Raw genomic sequence first — 14,944 nt, forward strand, 5'->3', positions numbered from 1 at the left:
CACACCCCACAAGTCCCTGTCCCAAGCTGTCTGGGAAGGTATGTCTAGATTATCTTGGGCTCTCACCTGTGGAGCTGCCTGAGGCAGTGCGACCCCAACCTGTCCCTGAGCTCTGCCCATGGCCTCTGCTAGAACCCAGATCCTCTGTAGGCCTCAGCTCTCACAGTCTCTGCTGGGAGAGAAGCAGCTGTGGTGTGGCAGGAGGAGAAGGACCCTCTCCCCTTGCCCCTACTCCATTCTATCACTAGGCCTGACCACAGCCAGTGGATCACTCTGTTGAGACACAGACAGGTCCTGTTCTGTGGAGGCCCTGGGGACTTTGGGTTCCAAAGTATCTAACAGCTTGGGACCTGAGACAGCAAGGAGCCTGACCAGTGGCAGAGCAGGGAACCCTGCTGTCTGGTGAGCCCAAGGAAGATTCTACAGTGGCCACCACAGGAAGAGGGAATGGCACAGCTGAGGCCTACGTAGACAAGGGAAATACCAATGTGATCACCAGAGAGAAAACAAGTTGGGGACCACCTTCCACTGGTCAACTTCAGGGGCCAACCTGGGGCCTCTGCAGAGGTCTGTCCCTATGGGAATAGGGCAGGTACTAAAGACAGGGGAGTACCTGGGCTGCTCCAGGAGAGGCTGCCTTCCCTTCTAGTTGGCTGAATTGTTCAGGTTCTTAAGTCCCTGTCCTTGGCTAGTCACCTGAGGATACCCAGTTCTCGATACTAGCAGCTGACACTAGGTTCAGCCAAGTCAAGTCCTGGCCCTGCTCTCAGACATCTGGTTAAGATATATCTGGCTACATGCCAACCAGTTGTGTATGGAAAAGCTACTGTAGCCCCCAAAGCCCTATACCCCTGGGCCTAAATGCCCAGGAAATACAGGGGCCAACATATGGAATTTGGGATCCCATTTTACAGAAAGAAAAGCTGAGGCCCCATGAGGAAAAGGGGCTAGTGACTGGCAGAGCCTGTGCCTCCCACTGTTTTGCACCCAGGGCTCTGCAGGAAGGGTTATTTGGGGACCCTGACTCCATCTGGTTAATTCCCCTTGCTGCTCCTGGCTCCTTTCACCTTTCTTCCTCTGAATCCTAACAGCCATCTGGTCAATTTCCTTTCCAGAGCCTGCTTCCTGCACCTGTCTCTTACCAAGGAAGGGCTGTGAAGGGAAAATTGCATCCCCATCTGGGGGGACCCCATCCTCTCGGGCCCATACATACCCCTTGAGGTTGGACAGGTCTCCACTGAAAACAGTGCTGCTCTGCAGCCTGACCCTGCCTTCCCTTCCCTTGCTTAGTCTGAGAAGGCAAGCTCTCTGAGCAGTGCCCACGACTTTCCTTCAGTACACACAGGCTTCTCTGCAGTTGTGTCAGCCTCCAGGGGTCACATGAGGAGACAAATGAGAGAGGGAGCAGCTGGTCCCTGAGATCCTGTCACACCCAAGCCATCCAACAGAAAAGAAGCAGGAAGCAAAGGGGGTGTGTTGTGGGTTGTGTCCCCAAAAAAAGATCTCTTGCAGTCTTCTGTACCTCAAACTAGGACCTTATTTGGAGATGGACTCTTTACAGAGGTAACCAGGTAAAAATGGGATCCTGGGTCTTAATCCCATGTGACTGGGATCCTTATAAAAAGGAGATGTGAATACAGATGTATGAGCAGGGGAGCACACCAGGTGAAGACAGGAACCTGGGTGACACATCTGCAAGCTAAGGAATGGCAGAGGTTGCAGGAGCCAGCAGGGCCCACAGCAAGGGGTCCTGGGACAGGAGCGGCTCTGCTGAGGGACCTGTGATCTCAACTTCTAGCTTCCTGAACTGAGGACCTCAGTATACACTGTTCTGGCCTCTCAGGCTGAGATGCTCAGCTGTGGCTGGCTATCAAACAGAGGGAGTGAGGATCAGTCCCCATGTTGCAGCTTTCCAGCCCCCAGAAAACCCTGATTTCAAAGGAAACCTTATGTGGGCACTCTTGCAGCCCTGGGAAACAGGTTTTGAGAGCTACATGTACAAAGCAAGGCCCAGTGTTATGTCAGACACAAGGGATATGGTCCTAAAATGTCAACTACCATTATGTTTCCCAGGGCTGAGAATGGCTCTGGGAGCTCTCATGTCCCTTGCCAATCAGATACAGTAGTGTAGGCTTCATCCAGCTCCCATTTAGCTCCAATTCTACCTGCCCACATGTCTGCCTGGTAGAAGAGTACTGTGGTAAGCTTTGGCCATGATCCATGGACTATTTGACACAGAGCTAGGGCATGTACCTACACACAGGTGAGTCCTCAGCTAGCTTCTCTCATCCCTTCCAGCCACATCAACAATTCAGCCTCATCAGAGGCTCTGTGTGGACCTCATTCCAGGTCCTTACAGCACTGTTATCAACCAGGGCTTCTAGTTACCTTATTGGTATCTGTGTCTTGCCCTGTGTGCACACAGCTGGAAGTATGTGCTCATATCTGATGTAGCTTGAGGAATGTGCATGTACATATTGGTGTAAGTCTATGCACATTTGCCAAAGACCAAGGGAGAAGACTGTCAGGAAGAGGCAGGAACCAGGTTGAGACTGCAGTCAAGGGGTCAGGGCCTAAGGCACATGAGCCCTCAATCTGGCCCAGTCCCTCCTCCCCCAGTAACAACCTCACCAACTCTACTTCTTATTTGGGTTAAGGATTATTTTTGTGTGTGTATGGTCATTTTCTTTCGAACTCTGTAGAAGTGCCTATACCTACTGAGCCATTTGGCTAGCTGTTGTGTAGCAATTTCAACCTCCAAGATAAAACATTTCATCTTGGACCTGCACCAGGCTACAGACCAGCCAAGGGAGTCAGATATGGGATCTGTTGTGTAGATGAGCCTCCTTAAGTTATGCGGTGTGGACACCTGCTTCAATCCATCTCTCCTGGTCATTCTCTTTTACTGTGTCCCTGGTACCCCCTGACCGAAACTCAGAAGCCCCCAGAAATAGGACCAGGCTCCCTCCCCTCTGCTCCTAGGCACAGATACACTGGGGCCCACTCTGTACTTTAAGTTCCCCTGCCAGGGGTCTTGACCCACCTGGGTGAGCATCAGTTGCTGCTCCTGCAATGGAGGCCATACCCAGGGCCAAGGCAGGCATCTTGGCTGCCCCCAGAGAGACTCTGCCTGGGCCCTGAAGTACCCAGGCCCCATCACCATCCCAGCTCTGCTCCTAGATCTGTAGGCCAGGCCTCAGCATCTGCTGTGGATATACAATGCAGTATCCTGGGTGTTCCTCACAACCTCTAGGCTCCACTAGGTGGTCTTAGCAGGCTCCTTGGTGCCTGCAAGGGGCATGTTATAATTGGAGTCTCACCCCAGCTTAAGTTGTGACCCTATACAAGCTCTTTCCTACAATCTGGTCTGTTTCTCCATCTAACCAGAAGAGTGGGCTGCATGACCAAAGGTTAGAAGGGAGTCCCTCAGCTTGGGTAGAAGCCGCCACATTGTACTCCTTTTCCGGGTCCCACTCCAAGAAAGAAGACCAGAGAATTAGGGGCAGGGCTTTGCCATGTGTCCACGTGGGAGGGGGGCTCTGATGTCATCCCTCCCCAGGGGTCCCCAGGCCAGGCTTTGGGCTAAGGGACTGTTAACACATCTGGTTCAAATGATGCTATCCTTTTCCACCTCTGTCTGAAGTAGCAAGATCTTGGCCACCAAAGGGGCTGTCTGCTTTGTTCTGTACCCATGTGCACCCCTCACCATCACTCTCACCCCTCACTTGTCTTTTATTCCTGTCTGGCCCCTTTCACTCCTGTTGTCCTTGGGATTCCTACAGCAGGTGATTCTCCTGGTCCAGGTGGATCAAGGGAGCATTTCCGGGGGGGAGAAGGCTAAAGACAGCATCCCCTGCAGAGGAGCTGGGGAGTGTGGGGCCAGCCTCCCTACCCCAACAGGCAAGGCAGAGTCTGCAGCCTCTGATAAAACAGATTCCTAGCGAAGGGCTCAGCTCATGGCCCAACATGAGTCTGAGTCTTGGCTTGTACACAAGGGGCTGTGGTTCATAGAGTTGGGAGCAGAGAGATGGGGGAGGTGGGCTCCCCAGATCTTATCTATCACTACAGAGCTAAAGATGTGCAACTCTCCACCCCCCGCTGACCTGATAGACACCACCTCTCCTCTGCAGCTGCAGATGGCTCCAGACCTCGGGCCAGCAAGAGGACTAGGGATTCTGTTGTAGAATGCTAGAGCAGGAAGGCTAAGAGATAGTCAGCTGGATTCTGAGGGTCATTCAAGTCATGTATAGAGCAGTGGATCCATGAGGGTGAGCAATTATTGAACCACTGAAGACTAGGTATGTGGGCAATCAAGATGGCTCTACCTGTGCATTTTGTATGGAGCAGTAATACTGGTGACTTCAGCCCACATAGCCCCCTCCCTCTGGAGATAGACACCTTATCTGGGTATGTAAGGAAGCTCTTTTGTCCACTGAGCATGGGGATCCTGGTCCTTCCTTTTGTCTCCAGCCAGTGCCCCTAGCTTCACCCAGCACATGTCCCTCAAATATAAGCACAGCTCTAGAGACACCAGTGAGAGAGGACTGTTCAACAGAGCCTCCCTTTTGGGTGCTCTTTCTCCTTCAGATACCCCAGGTGTCTTGACAGGCCCAGTCTGGGAACATGACTCCAGATGTGGACAGAAGCTTTCTGGAGCTTTCTATGAGCATGAGCATTCTGGAGCTTTCATCCTGGTAAAAGGACCTTGTCAGATCAGAGGATCTCCTTCAGGCTTACAGATAGACAAGACCAACCTGAGGAGGAACAGGAACCTCACTGTTTCAAAGCCAGCAGTTTACACCAGGCCTAGCTTAATCCCAGTTTGTGTTCATGCCTCTGAAGCACTTAGGCTTGCTTGGTCAGGCTGCCCTCAGGTGGCAGGCAAGCTTGGTCCACTGCTACCTGCTCTCTGCCAGCCACATCTGCAGCTCTGACTGCCTCCAGTCCTGTTCTGGGGCCCTGCCTGAGCTCCTGCCAGGAAGAAAGGAGCCAGGTTGTAGCTTGGGCCCCAGGGGCTGCTGTGCCCAATTTCCCATACCTACCTGTACTCTTTAATGGGGCTCAGTGGATGTCCATGGTCCAGTGGCCACAAGTGAACAGAAGTGCCAGGGACAGCTGGCAGGGATGGATATGTGGTCTATGGGCTCTGTGCAGTAAGCTCTGAAAGCAGAGCAGCCCCATGGAGCTGGTGCAGACCTGACTCCTAAGCACCAGACTGAGATGCAGGACTAGGCCCTGGGCCCTGGTTGACTCTTAAATCCCACCCCTAACACTTGGCCCAGGGTCTCAGTGATTGAGACTTCACATAAACACCAACTTCAACCCATCTACTCCTCAGTTCGAGGCTCCCATGAGTTATGGGTGCTGACTGTGGGCAGCCTCTTTCTCAATCAGCAGGACTTTGATCCTTAAAGGAGCTGGTTCAGCCGAGGAACTGAAGCTACAAAGGGATGACATATGGCCCAGGTCATGCTGGCACTCTCAAGAAGACCTAGAATTCCTGCCCAATGCTGCCTGGCACACCTTCCTTGACCTTGCCATCCCCCACTGTTCCTCTTCCTAGTATGGCATCTGGAAATGGCAGGGCTCAGGCAGACATTTGCAAACCACTAGTTTAGCTATGATGTGGGGAGCCAGAAGCCCTCACACCACTGCTCTGCTGTTTCTCTGGCTTCAGCTGTGTGATGGGGTTCCTGACCTCCATGCCCACCAGTGTGGTAAGGGAATTTATGGAGTGGCGGCTCAGCTATTCTCATCACCACCCTCTCTACCTACAGGGGTTGGGCCCAAGGCCTGCTGCGATTTCATTCACTCACACAATGTGGGAGGACTCGGTGGTCCCCCATTCTCAGGCTCCAGGTCTCCTGCCTCAGCTCTGGGTAGGGCCCAGAAGGTGTCTCCATTGAGCAGAGGAGACTTGGGCCTTTCCCCCCCGACCCACCCTAGAGGGACCTGATACACTTCACATTCCCAGAACTTGGTTCCCCTCAGGAAGACACCACTTTCAAGTCTCCTCTCCTCTGAAGTAGACTCCCTCCTCTCACTACTCCAAGCCCATTCCCTCAGCCCCTTCTGGTTGTCTTCCCACAAGGCCACTTTAAAACAGACCATGAGGACTGACCCGTCACTCCCACCTCCCACACCTTGGCATAACACCAACAATCCCACCCTAATTGAGCACTCTGTTCAGGTAGAAGTGAGGTGCTTTCCACAGGTGGTCTATCTCTTGTCTGATAACCTGAGCTGTGCTGGGCTTGGTCTAAGAAGTTCATGTCTTCCAGGTCCATGGGTGGGTATAATAGGTAAGACTGCTGGGTGTGAGGAGCTGAGGGAAGGTGGCATTACAGCACAGGAAAGGGAAGGTGACCTCTCCCAGGGTTGACCTGACCCTGGGGCTGGGATCAAAGGTGTATCAATTCATCCCAGACAGGACATAGCTGGATGTGGCACAGGAGAGTGCAAGGGCAGCAGGAGTCCAGGGACCTGGGGGTGGGGGTGGGGCAAAAGAGAGGTCAAGAGAGACAAGAGAAGCTATGGGGGTTGGGGGGTTCAGGTAGAGGCAGAACAGAACATCTCCCTGGTACCTTGAGTCCTGATGCAGAGCTGTCACACAAAAAAGACATGGCACAAAGCAGGGCCCTAGAAGCAGTGGTGTGGAGCAAGCCTCCTCTAGGGGTAGCCTGGTCCCAGAGTCCCTTTTCAGCAGAGCACTGCAGGGATGAGGTATGGTGAGGAAGAAAAGTTAGCCCGAGTTCACTTCAGTCTCAGTCTCTCTCTCCCACCTCTCTCTCTGTCTCCCCCCCACACACACACTTTTTTAAGACAGGATCTCCCTATAATAGTCCCAGCTGGCCTGGAACACAATATGAGGCCAGGTTGGTCTCCATCTCACAGAGATCCACGTGCCTCTGCCTCCCGACTGATGAAAGTAAAGAAAGGCCTATGCCACCACACGGGTGTCAGGGTCAATTCTTTCCTGCTGATAAGATTTTGAGTTCTTTTATGAAGAAATGGACTAAAGAATGAAGCTCCAAAGGGAGACCCTCAAAGCAGGAAGGCCAGGCAGCAGCCTTCAGAGAGGAAGGGGCCAGGAGAAAGCTCTTGTCCACCTCAGTGAGAGGTACTTTCCCGGTTTCTATGATAGGACAGGTGGGAAGATTGCCTAACTTACCCTATCAGGCTGGCCTGATGCTGGAGGTCAGGCTCGGGACAGGGGCTTCCCTGAGGATCTCTAAGCTGCAGATGCTGGTTTGGCTCCCTGGAACCCCTGGGAACCGAGGGTGGGCAACACTGGTGAGCGGAGTTGACACCAGAGCCCTCCTACCTCTCCTGAATGGATGAAATCTTGCCTATGTGGCCCCAGGGCCCAGGGGCTCAGGTGGGAGCGGTATCTCCCAAGATCTGGAATTTTTCAAAATCTTGGGGTCCCCAGGCCGAGGCCTTAGGGGAGTGGGGCGCGGGGGGGGGACAGGCACCCCACCGCTGAAGCGGCTCTTGAATGTGTATAGAAACAATCACCCTATTCAGCGGCTGTGATTCAGAAGGTGATGAAGATGGGGGTCTATCTACTCTGTAAGCCACTCAGATCCCAATTCAGGAGGACCTGGAGGCAAAGGTCTCCAGAGGCAGGGTCACCGTGGGGGTGGGGTGACAGCACCTGCTGGGTGGACATCCCATCCTACATGGGAAGGAGGCCACCTGGGAGACCCTGCCCCGCCGGCCACTTGCGCCTAGCGTGGCGTGGGGCAATTAGGCGCCGCACCCGCCCGCTTGGCTGCGCGACGCCCGGGGGCTGGGACGCGGGCAAAGTGAGGCCCTCCCAAAGGCCCGCGACCTGTTTTCTGCTCAGGAAAAAATGGGGCCTCGTGATCCTGCCACGACAATGCGTGGGACAGTAGTGGGAGGGGTCTGGGTGGCCTCACGCTCCAGGCCGCAGCACACCGTCGTCAGAGTGACTCGGGTGGCAGCGCAGCCGGAGCGCGGCACGGCGCCAGGCTTTTGTGTGGCGCGGGGTTTCTTAACCCAGCAACAGTGCTGATTGGCAGCCAGACGCTCAGAGGCGCTCAAGGGAAGGGGACGTCCTCTCCGTCAGACCCCACCGCCGAGGCTCGGGGGTGTCCTCCCGGAGACTGCTCCGCCACCAGGAGCGAGCTGGGGCGTGGCGCCAAGGCTTTCAAAACACTGGCACACGACGCGGAGAGAATTATGTGCCGTTCGCTTCTTTCACGCAAGCGGAGTCGCGCCCGCCTTCCCGAACCCCGGCCCACGGACTTGCATCTCTAGCGCCCTGTGGGGCCCCGGGGACACAATGCCGGTCCTCTCCGCGCGCAGGAAGAGGCTGGCGAGCGCGGCCGGGCCGCGGCGGCAAAACGGACCCAGCCTGGCGGCCGGGTGGGCTCCACCTTTCGGCTCCGAACGTCCCCCCGGCAGCGGCCGAGCACCTGTGCGGCCTCGGGGGCCTACGTGCTCCGCGGCACGGCGAGGGGCGGGCCGCGGCCGGAGACTGCCCCTCGGACCTTCCGGAAGAGGCCTCCACATGTGTATAGAAACAATCACCCTATTCAGCGGCTGTGATTCAGAAGGTGATGAAGATGGGGGTCTATCTACTCTGTAAGCCACTCAGATCCCAATTCAGGAGGACCTGGAGGCAAAGGTCTCCAGAGGCAGGTTCACCGTGGGGGTGGGGTGACAGCACCTGCTGGGTGGACATCCCATCCTACATGGGAAGGAGGCCACCTGGGAGACCCTGCCCCGCCGGCCACTTGCGCCTAGCGTGGCGTGGGGCAATTAGGCGCCGCACCCGCCCGCTTGGCTGCGCGACGCCCGGGGGCTGGGACGCGGGCAAAGTGAGGCCCTCCCAAAGGCCCGCGACCTGTTTTCTGCTCAGGAAAAAATGGGGCCTCGTGATCCTGCCACGACAATGCGTGGGACAGTAGTGGGAGGGGTCTGGGTGGCCTCACGCTCCAGGCCGCAGCACACCGTCGTCAGAGTGACTCGGGTGGCAGCGCAGCCGGAGCGCGGCACGGCGCCAGGCTTTTGTGTGGCGCGGGGTTTCTTAACCCAGCAACAGTGCTGATTGGCAGCCAGACGCTCAGAGGCGCTCAAGGGAAGGGGACGTCCTCTCCGTCAGACCCCACCGCCGAGGCTCGGGGGTGTCCTCCCGGAGACTGCTCCGCCACCAGGAGCGAGCTGGGGCGTGGCGCCAAGGCTTTCAAAACACTGGCACACGACGCGGAGAGAATTATGTGCCGTTCGCTTCTTTCACGCAAGCGGAGTCGCGCCCGCCTTCCCGAACCCCGGCCCACGGACTTGCATCTCTAGCGCCCTGTGGGGCCCCGGGGACACAATGCCGGTCCTCTCCGCGCGCAGGAAGAGGCTGGCGAGCGCGGCCGGGCCGCGGCGGCAAAACGGACCCAGCCTGGCGGCCGGGTGGGCTCCACCTTTCGGCTCCGAACGTCCCCCCGGCAGCGGCCGAGCACCTGTGCGGCCTCGGGGGCCTACGTGCTCCGCGGCACGGCGAGGGGCGGGCCGCGGCCGGAGACTGCCCCTCGGACCTTCCGGAAGAGGCCTCCACAGCTTCGGCCTGGACCCTCGAGGAGCAGGAAGGTCCCCCAGAGCCTCCGAGTCCGGGCCTAGAGCGGCCAGGCCTCTGGGCCAGGTCGAGCCCCGGCAGCCAGCGGCTGCGTCACGCGAGGGGGCGGTGCTGCCACGGGCGGAGGCCGGAGCCGGAAGCGGAAGAGGCGCTCGGAGTGGGGAGTGGGGCCTAGCTGCAGCCGGAGCCTGGGAGACGGTGAGTGGTGTCCGGGTCCGCGGCTGGCGTGGGACGATGGGGCAGGCAAGCTGGTACGGGTAGCCCGACCTCCGGTTGGGTCTCGGCATACCCCCATTTCCCTCTTCGGCTCACCTCGGGCCGCGGCTCCGACCTCTCACCCCTGACCTGCCACTTCTCTTCGGGAGGGCGGTCATTGCAGACCCCGACTTCTGGATCCCGCGCAGCTGGAGGCGGAGCCCGAGCGGCCTCTGGGGCGGCTAGGAAGATCCACTTTGGGCCCGTACCTGCCGGCGGGATGGGATCGGCCCGACCTAGGCTAGCCTGAAAAAACTTCCCCTACCCCCAGTTCGAGGCTTAGCCCGCAGACCTCCTCCGCGCGCCTCCTGGAGTTTGATTCCGGCCCAGGCTGACCTGCCTTCTGGCCTCCGGGTCTTCCCTCGGCGGTTACCCGGAACAGGGCTCTTAGATCTCTCGGCTCCGGGCGGAAGGAAGGGACTCCTCTCCGTGTTTGGTTGTGATGGAGCCCCTCCAGCCTGGGGAGTAGGCCTGACCAAGCAGACAGTACAAATGCCCAGGCTGTTCCTCGGTCCGGCCGGGAGTCTCTGTGCTTTAGTTCCGGGTGCGGGTGCCCTGATGCTCGGGTGGGAATTGCCTGAGCCAGGCCCCTGTCAAGGCGGAGTTGGCGGCCTTCCAGCTTCCCTCCTCCGTGCCCTTGAAAAGGAGGAGCGTTTTGCCCGGTGGCAGCCGCAGCTTGCGAGGTGGCAGGTTTGAGGTTGCAGTGGTGGGGCACTGCCAGCCAAAAATAACCATGGGTCGCCGGGGTGGCAGGAATCCGGGAGGGCAGCCGCTGACTTGGCTGGCTGCTCTTCTTGTCAGCCCAGTTCTCTAGCCAGGAACAGCAAATGAGAAGCCGGTTAGGTCTCAGAGAAAAGCTGGCATCCTTGGCTTAGTTTCATTGGTCACATTGCCTTTTTCTTCATTGTGCAGAGCAGAGCCTCCTCAAATCGTAATTGTGGCCCTTAGTTTTAAACAGCCTTTCTGCTGGACTTCTCAGGTAGAAACGATTTGTGAGAAATAGACCCTAGAGCTCTGGATGGAAGGATGACGTGGAACACCTGGTATTTCCCGTGTCGCCTGCCCAGGATGTATTGCAAGGGAGGTGATCTGTTATTGCCCTGTATGTGGTTGGTACTTCATGGCCTTCATACTTGTCTATCTCCCTTGCCAGCCTGGGAGGTGTTATCTTCATTTTCCAGGCATGGCAACAAAGGTCTAGAGTGACTTGTATAAGGTCACAGAGCCAGTAAGTGGCAGCAGTGGGATTTAGTCCACCGTTTTCTGCCAGACCTCTCACCTCATAGTCCTTTGGAAGGGGTTTATAAATTGTCCTCACAGCACTGAACACAGCCCTCAAGTGTTATCTGGAACCTTCTTAATGCTAATGAAAGGCTGCCTTTAGTACTTGTGGCCAAAACCTGTGCTAGGCTTTTGACTTTGTAGGGTAGACATATGTAATTCTCTCAGAGATTACCCTTCCCTTATTTCTAGAGGAGGTTGAAGATTAGTTTAATAACTTGCCCAAAGGCAAACAGTGAAGTGGCAGTGCTATGATTCAAATTGACATCTGACTCTTGAAGGTGGAACCTCCCACCCAAGTAAACATAAGAACATAAAAATCTTCTAGGTCCCAGGAGGAAAACTTTGGCCTGTTTATCTAGATCTGGTGTTTTGTCTGCCCAGTGAGGATGGGCAGGACCACACTTGCTTTGTGGGAAGGTGTGTGCCCTGGCCAGTGGGATGTCTTCTGGGTCAGTTAGTGAGGGGTGAGATAGTACCTTCAGGCCATAGCTTGAGCACCTGACCCAAGATAATTACAAGAAAACAGGGCGGCATCATTCAGCTAATCGTGAGGACAACAAATCCAGGCTCTTGAGTGAACTGTCTCTGATTTTATGTGGTGTTTATATCCAAGGATTTCTGGGTGGCTCAGACTTCCCAGATGGAGGGCAGTGCCTTCTTCAGGCCCCAGAGGTTTGGATGAATAGACCTGCTCATCCTGCTGATACATCATACTATTTCATTCTTGGATCTTGCTGATGAGCCTCAATGGATTTGTCAGGCAAGCCTAAGACTGCGTGAGTTAGTTAAGGTTAGAGGTTAGCTTTGACCAAGTTTTGAAGGCTTAGCATGACTGATGGGAAAATGTGAGGGATTTGGATATGGGTGAACAGAATGATAACCTTATGTAGTCACCTTTCTCAGCTGATATTGGATCTGACCTGGCAGTCTCCTGTACTGGCTTTAAGTCCCCACGGGATGGGGATAGTAAGTGGAAAGCCCTCTTGTCCTGCTTCTCCATGTAGACCTGCAGCCAGTTCACCCTTTGACTCCTCCTGAGATTGGTGTAGGAGAGGGTGCTGGAGCAGGGAGCTAGGACAGTGGTGATACTGGTGGAGAAAGGTGAACCACCTGGAGTTGTCTGTGGGGTACTAAAATGGGCCTCAGATAAGAAACTTAGATTCTTTGAGAATCCTGGCATCTTCCTGTGCTGACAGTACATATAGGCCAGTAAAGGCTAGAACCAGTATGGGCCATTTGGCTAGAGCCTCAGGAGAGGTAGGGAATGTTGGTAAGACACTGTGTGCATCTTTGCTCAAGTGTCAGTATTTTCATTTCTGCTATGGCTCCTCACTGACTTAACATTCCTTACTGCTTTGAGTCCAGTTCAGGGCCTTTAGCCAGGCAACTTTCAGCTTCTCAAACACAGTGCCTTGGCCCATTGCTCAGCTCTATGCTAGCAGCCCTTTGGCTTCAGGCTTTCTAGAACATTCAGGTTATGGGACCCCATTAGGCAGGAGTAAACTGAGCAAAGAGGCTCCCTGCCCTTGCATCCCTATGGCAGTGCTCAGCATCCCCTCTACAAGATCCACCTCTATACCTGGGCCCTGACTCTCCCGTTTCCCTCAGTGTTGTAGGTTCCCAGGCCATGCTGAGACTGCAGCTGTTTATTCAGTGGCAAAGAGGGGAGCCACCCATTGTCTGCTGTTCTGCCAGTGTGACCTCAGAGTTCTTCTTTACTTCATAAACCCCTGGGAGGGGCTGTCCGCAAACAGAACAGTGGATCTCTTCTTCTGGAACACCTGGCTGCCCCAAGCAGTCCTGTGGCTGGAGGCAGAGAGCTGTGTGTTGAGCAGGGCTTTTTCTTTCTTGTGGCCTAGATGCATCACTGTAAGCGATACCGTTCCCCAGAGCCAGACCCATACCTGAGCTACCGCTGGAAGAGGAGGCGGTCTTACAGTCGTGAGCATGAAGGGCGATTACGATACCCATCCCGAAGGGAGCCTCCTCCACGGAGATCTCGGTCCAGAAGGTGAGTGGGAGTGGACTGGAGAGAAGTGCTTTCGTCAGTTGGGTGAACAAAATGATCCAGAGGCTCTGGCAGATTTAGGCTCCTTGAGATGACTGTCTCTACCCATGGGTCCCTGCACTGATTTTTTGGGCTTTTCACCTAATCTTACTTCCATTTCCTGGCCTCAGCAGTAGCTACCTTCCTTGTCCGCTCTTCTTTTCTCTATCCCAGTGTGATCCTTCCTCTTCCTATGTATTTCTAGGCCAGTACCTCCTTGGCTAACCTGAGCCTTCCTCAGTGGAAATTAAGAACTTTGCTTCAGCTTTGGAAAGATCAGTCCTAAGTCCTATCTCAGTTCCCAGTTGTACATGACCAATCAACCCTGGCACTTGGGGGCTTTGTACCATGCTCACCTTCCTCTGTACCCTTCCTGCTTCCTATAGCACTAAAGGGATGTGTTATTTGCCCAGGTTCTGGAGGGCAGACTTGGTGCCTTCACATCATCCCCTGCATTGCTTACTTCCCACCAACCTGGATGCTTTGGCTTTAACAGGCTTTCCATAAGAGCCCTTTGCAGGGGCCCTACCACAAACCTCTTGCCTGTTGGCAGGAATCTGGCTGGTAGGGCCCTGCTTGACTATTGTCCACACCCTTTATTGACAGCCATGACCGCCTACCCTACCAGCGGAGATACCGGGAACACCGTGACAGTGATACATACAGGTGTGAAGAGCGGAGCCCATCCTTTGGAGAGGATTGCTATGGGTCTTCACGTTCTCGACATCGGCGGAGGTCACGGGAGAGGGGGCCATACCGGACGCGCAAGCATGCTCACCACTGTCACAAACGCCGTACCAGGTCTTGTAGCAGCGCCTCCTCGGTGAGTGGTGGCCAAAGTGTGCTGGCTGGGGCTCAAAGGCCTCATCTCTTTCTAGCCTTCTCTCAGGCTGGCTGGTCTGGGTGAGTACTGCCAGCCCTGTACACACACACCATTGTGTGTGGACATGTGTGTGTGTGTATGTATGTGTGTGAGTGTTGTCTGGTCCAGGTGCAGGGCTGAGCAAGGTTGTCATTCCCTCCATTGTCTGGTCCTTGGCCAGTGGCAGCTATAGGGGCTCTGGCTCCGGCGCTGGCTGGTTTCCAGCCTATCTGTGTCTACCTATCATTCCAAACACAGGCTACATGGTATGCATGTCTGGGAACACTTCTCAAGGATCCCTACTAGAGTTGTTAATGTGTGGTTTGGGGCTATATGGCCTGATCCTTTCCATATCAGGTCCCGTCCTCTTGTCCCCTCATGTAGGTGTGGACTTCACCCACATCTGCAAACTTGTCTCTGCATTCCCTCTCCAGAGGGCCAGAGCCTGCTGTGCCCTGTAAGAGGAGACACTTTACACAGCAGCACATCAGTCCGGTTATTTTCTTCTTTTTCTCCTTTTTTTAAGTGCTGGGGATCCAGCCTAGGGCTCATGCATACTGGGCAAGTGCTCTACTCTCAGCTATATCCCCAGTCTCCCCTTTACCTCTCACTTTTTTTTTCTTTAAAGACAGGGTTTCCCTGTAGTCCCACCTGGCCTGGAACTCACTATATAGACTATGCTGACTTCTGTCTGCCTGCCTTTGCCTCCCAAATTGCAGGATTAAGGCATACGCCATCACACCTGGCCAACCCCCCCCCCTTATTTTTGTTGACAGAATCTTGTTATATATCCCAGGGTGGCCTAGAAGTTGTGATCCTTTTGCCTCTGTTTCTGTTTCCTGAGTACTATGCTCTACCCTAGTTTCGGCTTCTTTTTTCCTTTTTTTTTTTTTTTTGTGTGTGG

The 14,944-nt window shown here is 55.1% G+C and overlaps 1 protein-coding gene and 1 long non-coding RNA gene across 6 annotated transcripts in view; one reads left to right on the forward strand and one right to left on the reverse strand.

Moving 5' to 3' along the window:
- The window catches only part of LOC115070929, an 8,388-nt gene extending 1,124 nt beyond the window's left edge, over window positions 1–7,264 (reverse strand). Inside the window, exons 1-2 of the long non-coding RNA XR_003850042.1 lie at window positions 7,172–7,264; window positions 6,585–6,710 (exon numbers count right to left, since the gene is read on the reverse strand). This is a non-coding gene — a long non-coding RNA (uncharacterized LOC115070929). The remainder of the gene's footprint in view (window positions 1–6,584; window positions 6,711–7,171) is intronic.
- Window positions 7,265–8,969: 1,705 nt separating this feature from the next.
- The window catches only part of Clk3 (CDC like kinase 3), a 15,284-nt gene continuing 9,309 nt past the window's right edge, over window positions 8,970–14,944 (forward strand). The window contains exons 1-3 of one of the 5 annotated variants that reach the window (XM_029565083.1): window positions 8,970–9,790; window positions 12,991–13,142; window positions 13,785–14,001. In XM_029565083.1, coding sequence (XP_029420943.1) covers window positions 9,347–9,790; window positions 12,991–13,142; window positions 13,785–14,001 — 813 coding nt within the window. In that variant the 5' untranslated portion in view covers window positions 8,970–9,346. Of the gene's footprint in view, window positions 9,844–12,990; window positions 13,143–13,784; window positions 14,002–14,944 lie in introns of all 5 variants that reach the window. The other 4 variants (XM_008836496.3, XM_029565084.1, XM_029565085.1 and 1 more) reach the window with 4 other exon arrangements.

Source organism: Nannospalax galili, unplaced genomic scaffold (assembly GCF_000622305.1).
Source record: "Nannospalax galili isolate Female #2095 unplaced genomic scaffold, S.galili_v1.0 scaffold54, whole genome shotgun sequence".
Classification (NCBI taxonomy): domain Eukaryota; kingdom Metazoa; phylum Chordata; class Mammalia; order Rodentia; family Spalacidae; genus Nannospalax; species Nannospalax galili.